This window comes from Camelus dromedarius, chromosome X, assembly GCF_036321535.1.
Source record: "Camelus dromedarius isolate mCamDro1 chromosome X, mCamDro1.pat, whole genome shotgun sequence".
Lineage (NCBI taxonomy): Eukaryota > Metazoa > Chordata > Mammalia > Artiodactyla > Camelidae > Camelus > Camelus dromedarius.
In genome coordinates, this window is record NC_087472.1 from 18,603,087 (window position 1) to 18,615,087 (window position 12,001).

At 42.0% G+C, this 12,001-nt stretch overlaps 1 protein-coding gene across 2 annotated transcripts in view; it reads left to right on the top strand.

The window, feature by feature from the left end:
- The window catches only part of ZDHHC9 (zinc finger DHHC-type palmitoyltransferase 9), a 28,918-nt gene extending 24,883 nt beyond the window's left edge, over window positions 1-4,035 (top strand). For both annotated transcript variants that reach the window (XM_064482734.1, XM_064482733.1), the window contains one exon: window positions 2,466-4,035. In XM_064482734.1, coding sequence (XP_064338804.1) covers window positions 2,466-2,582 — 117 coding nt within the window. In that variant the 3' untranslated portion in view covers window positions 2,583-4,035. The remainder of the gene's footprint in view (window positions 1-2,465) is intronic.
- Window positions 4,036-12,001: the final 7,966 nt, after the last annotated feature.

Sequence of the window (12,001 nt, forward strand, 5' to 3'; positions counted from 1 at the left end):
CCCATTAGTAGTCACTCTCCTTTTCCCCCCAGATCCCTCAGCCCCATCCCTAGGCAACTATTAATCTACTTTCTTTAGCTCTGGACTTGCTTCTTCTGTACATTTCATATAAATGGAATTGTATTATATGTGGTCTTTTCTGACTGGCTTCTTTTCATTTAGCTTTGTATTTTCAAGGTTCATCCGTGTTGTAGCATGTAGCAGTACTTCATTTATATGGCTGAATAGTATTCCATTATATGGATAGACCACATTTTATTTGCCCATTCATCAACTGATAGACGTTTGGGCTGTTTCCACCTTTTGGTGATTATGAATAATGCTGCAGTGGACATCAGTGTGCCAGTTTTTACATGGACATATATGTTTTCATTTCTCTTGGCTGTATACATGGGAGTAAAATTGCTGGGTCATGTAGTAACTCTATGTTTAACCTTTGAAGAACTTCTGTACTGTTTCCCAAAGTGGCTACACCATTTTTCATCCTTACCAGTAGCACATGAGGGTTCCAATTTCTCCATATCTTCAGCAACACTTGTTATTATTGTCCAAAAATTTTGATTCTAGCCATCCTTGTGGGTGTGAAATGGTTTCTCACTGTAGTTTTGATTTGTGTTTCCCTGATGAATAATGATGTTGAGCATCTTTTCATGAGCTTATTGGCCATTTGTATATCTTCTTTGGAGAAGTGTCTATTTAGAGCCTTTGTTCATTTTTAAATTGGGTTGTTTGGGGTCTTTTATTGTTGAGTTGTAAGGGTTCTTTATTCTGTATAGGTCCCTTCTCAGAGAAATGATTCGCAAATATTCTCTTCCATTCTGTAGATTGTCTTTTCACTTTCTTGAAGGTGTCCTTTGAAGAACAAAATGTTTCAGTTTTGATGTAGTCTGATTTATCTTTTTGTTAGTTGTTGTTGCTTGTGCTTTTGTTGTCAGATTTAAGAAACTACCTAATTCAAGATTGTGAAGATTTATGCTTCTGTTTTCTTCTAAGAGTTTTATAGTTTTAGCTCCTATGTTTAGGTCTTTGATCCATTTTGAGTTAGTTTTTATATATAGTATGAGGTAGGGGATTCAAATTCTTTTGCATGTAGATATCCAGTTGTCTCAGCACCATTTATTGAAGATTGTTCTTACTCTGTTGAATTGTCTTGGCACCCTTGTCAAAAATCAATTGACTGTAAATGTGAGAGTTTGTTTCTGGACCCAGTCCTATTCCATTGATCAATACGTCTATTCTTATGCCAGTGTCACACTGTCTGGGATTCTGTAGCATTGTAGTAAGTTTTGAAATTAGGAAGTGTGAGTCCTCCAGATTTATTCTTTATTCAGTTGCTTTGGCTGTAGTCCCTTGAATTTCCATATGAATCTTAGGATCAGCTTGTCAATTTCTGCAAAGAAGCCAGCTGGAAGTTCGATGGGGAATGCATTGAATCCATAGATCAGTTTGGAGAATATTATCATCCTAACATGATTAAGTCTTCCAAGCCATTAACATGGGCTGTCTTTTCATTTATTTAGGTCCTCTTTAATTTCTTTCAACAATGTTTTATAGTTTTCAGAGTATAAGTTCAACACTTCTTTTGTTACATTTATTCAGAAGTATTTTATTTTTTGATGTTATTATAAATGAGATTATTTCAAATTGTTCATTGGGAGTATATAGAAATACAATTGATTTGTGCATTGATTTTGTATCCTGAACTTTGCTGAACTTACTTATTAGTTCCAATAGATTTTTAATAGACTGGAGCTTTCTTTTAAAATCAAATCCTACTTTTAAGTGACTGTTATTTGTAAGGTAGATAATTGTTCATTACTTTGTCTTTCTTAAATTTTGAGTGTTCTTTTTTGAAGTATAGCAAACTCATGTTTATATATCATTATTACCACTTTGAATATTATTTTTCTGATGGCTCTGATCTTAAATCATAACAATATAGGTTAATGATGCTCAGTTGAATGTGGGGAAGGGTAGTATTTTAGAATCACTCAGGAGGCATTTTCAAACCAGATATACCATCTCAAGATTTTGCCACCCTAGCCTCTTTGGTTAGAATCACTGTTTCTAGTGATTCTAGTGAGTCTAGTGATATGTTAGGGCAGAAAGAAAATTGAGAACCACTGTGTCAGGCCTTGTTAGACAAGTATGCTATAACATTCTGATGTGAAGGAGGGAATGTGGTCTGTGTAATTATGTGTGGTCCCTTTTATTATTATCATGAATAAGAATGGAAAATCTGTCCAGGATATACAGTTAAGAATAGAACTCAAATAAACTTCAATTGCATTTTGCTGAGAAGACAGTAGTTGAGTCTTCGTTCTGAATTTGGTGTCAGTGGCTGTGTTATCTGTAGCATCAGTGTGGTTGATGGATTCAGACAAAGAGTTCAGTGCCTATGGATTTTCTCCATTTGGCTTTTGAGGGAGAGCCTTGTATTGAATTTGATATCTTTTCCTTCTCAGGTCCCAACAGACCATCTGAGCTCAAGTGAGATGCCGGAGGACACCAGCACTCCCGAAGAGATGCCCCCTCCAGAGCCCCCGGAGCCCCCGCAGGAGGGGACTGAAGCTGAGAAGTAGCCTATCTATGGAAGAGACTTTTGTTGTGTTTGATTAGGGCTGTGAGAGATTTAAGGGGAGAAGATAAACCTGAGACAGAGAGCAAGTAAGCTGTCCCTATTACTGTTTTTCTTTGGTCTTTATTCACCCAGTTGCAAACTGGCATTTTCTTGCTGCAAGCTTTTTTTAATTTCTGGACTGACTCCAAGCAATCGCAGAAGATGTCAGTCACCTCTGGTAACTGGACAAATGAGTCCCTTGGGCCCTGGCTCTGGTTTTCCATGGCCTCAGCCACAACGGAGTCTCCTTGGACTCCCTTCTCTTCCCTCCAGATCCCAGCTCTCCTGCTTGGAGTCACTGGTCCAGTTCTGGGCTTAAAGGTTCTTGAGACTGGCTCAAATCCTCTCAAGCTGCTGCATGTCATGAGTCCAGAGGCAGTCACAGAGAACTTTGGCCAGGGAATTCTAACTGGATTCTTGAGGCCTTCGGAATGGAGGAAGTTGGAGAGTGGGGTTGAAGGATTCTCCTGGCTACAAAGTGCCAACATTGCCAACAAATCCTTTCAGGAATGGGGCAGGTAGCTTCCACTTGTTGTATTTATTCGTGTAGCTTCTCCTTTGTCCCCCATCCACTCTCTAACACCCCAGGGCCCTACTCTTTCCAATGAAATACATGTAAGTAGTTGCATTATAGATAACAATTTACATTTCTCATAGACTACCCAGGAACTTTTCCATACCTGTGCCATTCTCAATAAGAAGTTATGAGGTGCCAATGGCATGGCCCCTCACACTCTCTGTCTCATCTCCCTCCTCTCTCATTAGCCCCTTTTAATTTCTTGTCCTTTTGACTCCTGCTCCCATGAGGAGCAGGGACGGCAGTAATAAAAGTCTGCACTTTGGCGATTCCTTTTCCTCAGAGGAAGCCTCAGTGCTCACTTCAACACTACCCCCTCAGACTCCCTGTGTGAGGCCTGTGGAGGCCCTGTATGCACAAATGGGGAAACCAAGGCACAGAGAGGCTCTCCTCTCCTCTCCCTCGTGTCCCCTCAAAAAAGAAAAAAAAAAGAAAAAAAAAAGGATAACTAGTACTTCCATTAGGCCTCAGCTGAGTGAGGAGGGAGCCCAGCACCGCTGCCCTCCCAGGGAACCCAGTCCAAGGCCTTGGCCCGCCTCGGGCCTGGTAACCACACCGGGGGCGCCCTCCGAGCCCCGCTCTTCCAGCACTTCCACCGGCAGAGTCCCAGAGCCACTTCACCCTGGGGGTGGGCTGTGGCCCCCAGTCAGCTCTGCTCAGGACCTGCTCTATTTCAGGGAAGAAGATTTATGTATTATATGTGGCTATATTTCCTAGAGCACCTGTGTTTTTCTCTTTCTAAGCCAGGGTCCTGTCTGGATGACTTATGGGGAGGGGGGGGAGTGTAAACCAGAACTTTTAATCTATTTGAAGGTGATTAAACTGTGTCTAATGCAAACTGCCTGCCTCCTCCTTCCCCCTTCCATTTCAAGAACCACAATGGGGGGTGTGAGTATCTTTGTGGGGGTGTGTGGTGGGGTGGGGGTAGAAGGGATGGCTTGTTACTCCCCATACTTCCATTTTCCAGGGGACCCTTGGGTTGGAGAGAGAGCTTCCAAACCCTTCATTGATCTGTACTACATTCTGGGTTGAGGTTTACCTTATTCTGGACTATGAAGAAAGGGCTTTTAAGGCCATATACAGTGTTAGCAAGATTGGGAGGGTCGGGATTTATATTAATTTAAGAGAACAAGTTCTTTGTTAAGATATTGTTTTTATGCAAATGGATGCTGTTAATTGCAAATGAGCCTTGGTTATTAAAATAGGCTCATTGGGGCCTCCCCTTGGAAATATTTTGTTAGTGTTCTTTTACAAGTGATGCTGTATATTTCTTTTTAAATGGTCTACAATCAAGACTCCTTACCAATTTCTGTCTCACTCTTCCCAGTTAATTGGAAGTAATGAAATTTGGCCGCTCCCAGATTTTTCTCTATGTCTTCCTGTTTTCCTTGTAGCAGGAATCAAGTTTAGCAATCCTTAGAAAGAGAGGGAGAGAGAGACTGAGACTCTGACTCAGATTCCTTTCCTATCTGCCTCTGCTTTCCCATTCTTTTTCTCACTCTGTTTTGTCCTTGTAGTTAGATTTTAGTTAGTTCAAAATAAGGCTGAACCTGGAGAGTTGGGAAGATATTAGATTTTGCCAGTTAATCTGCCACTCAGCTGAACCCCTTTTGAGTCATTTCTCAGCCCATTCTGTCTCAGCCCATCTTCTCTCTCCTCCTTCAACTCACCTCAACCACTCTTCTGTTGACCCTTGGGTCAGTTAGAGAAGCTTTCTTTTTCTGAGGTGAAGGGTCAGAATGGAAACTCCTTATCACTAGTGTGAAATGATTTTTTTTAAAGCTTCTTCCTTTTACTACTCCCTGCCCTCGTTCTTCTTTATGTCTTCTGCATTTAAGACCTTGGCTTAAAGAGCTGTCCCATTCATACTGTGTACCAGCCGGCACTGTTCCTAGTCTGAGTTCTGATCAGAGGGGAGGTTGAGGAATTAGTCCTTTCTGGACTCTTTTCAATGGCTGACATTCTTTCCACCTCTCCCCTTCCTCCCCATTCCTTAAGTTTCCTATGCACCCAGGATGGTTGGCACGGATCCAAAACCCCTGGAAGTTGGTGGAATTTAGCTCTTCGGGGCCTTTTTTTCATCTCCATTTTGGCCCTGGGACTCCCCTTGCCCTAGTGGGGAAAATCATCTCCCCCTTTGCTTTTTCCCCCAGTGCCAGTGGTGGCTTTAATTCTATAGCAGCTAAATTCCCTTCTTCCCGCTCTGACCTTCCTGCCTTTACTCCTAAGGCCCCTTTTCCTACTGACCAAATCTCTTTACCTTGTTGGAGGAAAAAGAAGCATTTTGTTTTTAAATCTATTTTCTACCTTAAATGCAGTTTAATATATAAATCTCTGCACTTTTGTGTGAGCCTACAAATGTGTATGTGTGGTGGGTTTTTCAGTCTCTGGTGTTTCGTAATAAAAAGATCCTTCTTTTCGGGTAGAGCAGCCAATTTGTGGAGACTTGAATGGTTTTAGAAATACAGGGATGTCTGTTTCTTTGTGCTTCTGCCTCATTTATTTACTTGTGCCTAGTGTGAGTGACTGGACCCCTCCCCCACCTTTTGACCCCCTTCCTTTGAGAGGGCCCTCAGCCTAGCAGGGCAGTGAGAGGGACCTATACTGTGTCTGGTACCCCTCTGGAACCACTTGGATTGGCTCAAGTGGTAACCTAGCAACCTAGCCCCCCTCTCTCTCCCCATGAACTGGTCCTGTTAGTCCATTTCTTCCAGCTCAGTTCATTTTATACCCCTGAGGCTAGGGCTGGGCTAAGGAAAATCACCAAGGGATCACAGTAAATGTTTTTTTTTTTAATGATAATTTGCTCTTGTGCCTTGGTGCTACTAAAGAAGACCAGTGTTTCCAATAATTGAAGAAGCCTTTGTGTCAGTTTTGATAATACATTCTAGGAACTGCTTGCTGTTCTTAGGCAATAGGTTTTAGAAATAGTTTCAAAGGCTAAAACTGTAACATCATTAGTTTTAAAGGATGCAAGCCCAACACACACAAAAAAGAGAGTCATTGTGGAGTTCTTGTTTTAGATAAATGTGAAAAGGGAATGAGAACTAGAAATCTGCTTCTGTAAACCATTAAATGCCCTATAGAACATGTAGGTGAAAAAACCTAGTATAATTAGCTGGCCCTAGTTATTATACAAATAAACACAAAACATGTTTTTGCAGTTTTAATATATACACTGAATTTCCAGTAATGCAACAATTATGTAAATTGAGAGAAGATGATACTTTATTTTGTTCAGAACTTTACCAAGAGTTGTGACTTTTGAAAATCATGTCATCACCAGCAAAGCCATTAATGGATTTTTAAGTGGCCAATACACTGTACCTGTATCAGTCTTCCTTTGTAGCAGTTGCATTCACAGTGAATCCACATATGTTAGTGGAAGCATCTGACTGTTGGATCTTTTAGTATAGTCTTGCACAGATATTTGCATACTGAAATGCATATTACCTTATTATAAACTACTTTCCTTATATTTCTCCTTTACACTATACTTAGTGTATTATATTGCTATTTTGGTAACTATGCATATAAGCAGATTATATTAATTATGAAATTCATTCCAGGGTGGCAAAGGGTACATTACAAAATGTCATATATACCAAGGGAGGGTTGGGACTGATAGAGTTGAGAACCATTGGACTGAATTATCTCTAAAGTCCCTTTCTATCTCTAAATATTAGAAAACTTAGAAAATAAACAAACTCTCCTCCCCTTGCACCTTAATAGGCTTTTTAAATTTTAAAAGTGACACATGCTCATTCAATTTAAAATAACACCCCCAGTAAAGACAAGCCTGCAGCCTGGGCTCTGCAGCCACTCACAGTGGTGCCCTCTGAGGGGACTCAGAATAAGAAAGGACAGGATACTGGCCCTGGATAGCTAGGTGCTTGTCAAAGGAATGAAGTCAGTGAGCCCAAATGTTTGCTTCCTCCCATACATAGAAAAGCGCTAAATTTTTTAACTTGAGGTGTTTGGTTTTCTTTAGTTAACAAGTAATCTTTTAATGTTCCGACTACCTGGTCTTTGTTGTAAAGCTCCTGTATATCCTAGCTCCTCCCCTACCTCTTCTGAGCAGTTTCTCAGAGTGATCTGAGAGGCTATCATCCCGGGCTCAAAGGAGTTCAAGTCCTCAAAAATGTCCACCAAATAAAACGTAACTCTCAACTTTTAGGCTCTCAAAAAAAAATTTTAAGTAACATATGTTGAAAATTTTTAAAGTACAGGAAATTGAGAAGATTTAAAAAATCACTCATAAACTCACTGCCAAATGTAATAATCACTGTTAATGTTTTGGTATATTTCTTGCTAGTCTATTTTTCTTTGCATATATATTTTTGAACATAACTGGAATTCAAGTACAAATAGAGTTTTGTAATCCTGCTTTTTTTACTTAACATTTTCCATATCATTAGAAGTTATTTGACAGTACTTCTCAATGACTCCATAATATGTACATAACCTTTCCCCTATTGTCAGACCTCTAGAGTTTTCCAATTTTTCATTATTATAAATATTGCTGTGATGAACTTCCTTATGTATGGGCATATCAGTGATAGATTCCTAGAGGTAGAATTACTGAGTCAAAGGAGGGAGTTCTTTCAAAGGCTCTTGATAAATATGACCAAATTCCTGTACAAAAGGCTGTTCTAGTTTTTCCTGCCTGCCAGCCTTGTATCAGAGAGCCTACTTCAACACATCTCATTTAAACATCTGGTAATTTGATTGCTAGCTGGAAACTGGTATCTCGGTGTCTTAATTTTTATTTCTTCCATTAATAATGAGGTTAAACATTTTTGACACCTCTCCCCTCCCTTATGTTTCTTGCCATTTGTATTCTGCGAGCTGGCTGTCCAAGTCCTTTGTTTATCTTTCTTCTAGTTTTAGGGGGTTTTCTGCTCAGTTAATAAATAAAAGCTTGGAGCTCACCCTCCACCATGGCCAGGAAGTGAGGGGGCCTTGACTTAGAAGCTGTTTTACAAATACATCTCTGGAGCATGACGTAGAACTACCTCCCTACCCTTCCATATCCCTTTGCTGTCTTCAAGCCCCGCTCCCACTGCCTTTTCTGCCAGCCACTGCCCATCTTCAGCTATCTTCCCATTCCAGCTTGGCTAAGTGGGTGGTAGTTTTGTGCCCCAAACTAGAGACATGGTTGTCATAAACCCGGGCTCTGTCCATGACATTACCTGAAAGGAACGCACTGATCAGGTAGTCTGTGTCACTTGTCCTTACTCTTGCTCTCTCTCTCACCAAAAAATTAAGTACTGTGATTTAGCTAAGGTCACGTAGACAGTTACTGGCAGAGCCGAGACCAGAATCCAGATGTTCTGACTCCAGTCCAGAGAAGTTTTCCGGCATAACCCGCTGCCCCTCAGTCAAGCAAGTGTAGACAGAAAAAGGGGGTTGAATAATTCCAAGTGTCACTTGAATGAAATGAGTTTTCCTTTTATTTAACATTCAATAAGTACTTGTTGAAAACTGACCACGTGCTAGGGTTAACTTTTGGAGAAATTGCATTGCTGACTCCATTCTCTTGTGAGATAAGAAACAACGATTTTAGGATTTTTTTGCCATTTTGGATGAAGTTTACCAATGATCTCTCCGTTTTAAGCATATAGAGGGCTGACTATATAGAGTCAGGCTGATATGGGGGTGGTTATTGGGTTTTTGTTTTAAACGTAAATCTTTCAAATCTCTCGCCAGACCCCTGCACTTAGGTTGAACTGATGGTGGGGTTTCTTTAGCACAGGAAGTCAGGAAGTTGCCTCGCCAGGTTCCCACAGTCAAATTGCCTGTCCCTTTGTGAGGGCCATCGCCCTGGGCTCTTTCTGACGCTATCCCCGCAGGTCCCAGGGGCAATGGTATACAAATGCTGTATTGGTAACTGAAGTTATAGGAAAAGGTGAAGCTTACATATCAAGTGCTATAGAATTCCGCTTATTTAGGGCCTTCCTGGAGGAGGAGTGTTAGGGGAGGTAGTTCCTTCCCACTTGATTGTGTTGTTGGCTGAATAATATAGAACGTGGCCGACAAAGTTGTGTGAGAAGCTAGGGTGGCCTCTATTGTGAGGCCGAGGTGGGAGAGCCAATTCTCGTCCCTGGCTAGGAAACCTCATACCTCATCCTGAATTTCCTGACTTGGGAGGGAGAAAATGTTGAACCTCACTGAGACTGCAGTGATCAGTGCCCTTTTTCCCCTTTACAAACCTGTTTTAGCTTTTGTTTTAATCCCCTTAGCCTCTAATAGCCCCCCCTTGCAGCCTGCACTTACATGAGAAACCTGGGCAGGGTTTCTGTGAGTGAGTTGGAAGGGCAGCTGGGGCCTGTCAGAGAGGGTTGCTAGAGAGATGGTTAGGGGCAGGGGACAGGAAAGGGAATTTGTGGAGGTGATAAGTCTTTGTTGTGGGAGTGTCGGGGAGCTGATCAGGACCTACCTGGGAAGTAAGTCCAGGGTAGGGTCAAGAGCGGTAGAGGCAGCGAGTGAGAGGGGAGATGGTTTAGCTACAATGGGCGATACCCGCAACTGCTTCCCCTGATGGGCTGGGGAGGAGGAAGGTGCCTCTAATCCTGAATTGGGGAGAAGCTGGCTGGACTTTAAACTCTTTATTTTTGAATCTGGCCCTATCTTCTTCCTTCTAGTAGCCCATGGATATCCAAGGGAGTTGCCTAAAATAAATCTAATAATACCCAGAGCTGATCATCGCACTGTGAGCTGGGCAAGGCCAGGGCTGCCTCAGGCTTCTCAGGTGGGCTTTCTCCCCATCCCTAGCCTCTCTAGACACCAGAGCTGGCCCCCTCTGCCCTGCATCCCAACACCCTCTGGAAGCTTCGATATCTTGGATATGTCTCAGGGCTACAGCAGCTGGTCTGCAGACTAGCACATGTCAACGCAGCCTCCATGCCCATCCTTGAGCTCGGTACCTTGGTGGTTAAAAAAAGGTCAAAAAACCCCACCGTTTATTGTCACTCTGTGCTGGGAACTTTATGCACTATCTCATTTATTTCTCTGACAACCCTAAGAGGTAGGTATTATTAGCTCATTATTATTTTTTGTTTAATTTAATTTTTATTTATTTTAAATTATTTTAAAGTTGAGATATAATTACCATATAACATTGTGTGAGTTTAAGGTGTGCCATGTGTTGACTTGATATATTCATATATTGTGATATAGATCATTATTCTTATACATTTCTTTTCTGTAAAATATGTATGTAATTACCTGAAATTGTGTAACTAGTAAGTGGTGGAGCCAGGATTTGAAGACACTTTAATTGAACGCCAAGGCCTTTGCTCTGGGTCCCAGCGCTAACTAGGGGTTCAAGGGGAGATGGGCCTTGAAAGGAGTGAAAAGGAGGTAGCAGGGTAGTTACACGTTATCATTCACTGAGCGTGGATTTTGTGCTCGACACCGTGCTAACTATTTTACATACCACAGTTCATTCAATCCGTGCAACAACCCCATGAGGCTAGTACTGTTATCCCCACTATATTGATGTGGGAAGTGAGGCTCGAGGAGGTTAAGTGGCTTGTCTAACGTGACCCACCTAATGATTGACAGAGCCAGGACTTGAATTCACATAGGCTGGAACTCCTAACTGCTCCTGACTGCTAGGCCTTGCCCGCCCTAGTGAAGCCTCCACTTGCTGGAGGGGCACAAGGGCAGAGGAAGAGCCCCATTGCCCTCTTGGACCAGCCCACCCTGACCCTTCCAAGAGGAGATAGAGGCTACGGCTCCCTGGGCCTCTGACATCCAGGCTGGGGGTGGGGGCATAACATCTCCAGCTGTGAAGACTCAGCCTTACAGACACCAATCCTTGTGTTTGCTGGACTCCGGGCACTACTTGGCATGTTCTAGATGTCCGTACGGCTGGACAGGTGCTTCCGGCAGCCCTGCCTGGGCTTTGAGCTCTGAGCTGCAGACCCACAGAGGCACTGCCTTTCTGCCCCTCAGGCCCTGGCCTGTAGTAAATTTCCTTGTTGCCCTTCCTCACCGGCCCCTCCCAAAGTCCAGTGGTTATTAGAGCCCTTGCACAGCCACCTACTTTCAGCCTGTCTTCAGCCTACAAACCAAGCCGAAGCCCCGTAGCTCAGACACCCCCGCCCTCCTCCCCAGGACAGGGGAGCATTTCAAAATATCTTTTTCTCAGTTATTCCTATTTTTCGGATATTTTCCTTTCCCCAGCTTGGAGCTAATAGAAAGGAATTACCTAGGAGGTTTAAAAGGTGTAGGAATCTCCCAACAGGCTCCCCTTGGTGTATGTGGATTTTAAGCACTTCGGGTCTCATTCACCCTGACTCCCTATCTTTACAGAAGCCTGCTTTAAAAGGCAGCAAGAGAATGTCTTTGCTGCTTCCCCAAACTGGTGGCTTAGGCCTGTTTATTTTAATTATTTTCAAAAATTAAAATATCGTTCTTTTTTATACATATAAAAATAGTACTTTTGAAATTCAAATAAGACAGGAGTGTATTAAGTGCACACTTCTCTCCCTCACTCCCCCAATCCCACCCATCCCCTCACAAGATCACCACTAGTAACCATTTGGTGCAGATCTTTCTGGTCTTTATTCTTGTGTGTTTTCCTTTTCTTAAATAAAAATGGAATTGTCCTATAAATAAGGTTTATTGCTCACTTTTTCTCCATGATATGGCACAGACTTCTTTTAGAACGTTTGTATGTTATTTGTATAATTTTTAAATTTTTAAATTTCAAGTTAAACAATTAAAAATTCATGAAGATTTTCCCCATGTCATCAAGTATTTTTCTATATCATGTCTAATGGTATTGTGCAAATGAA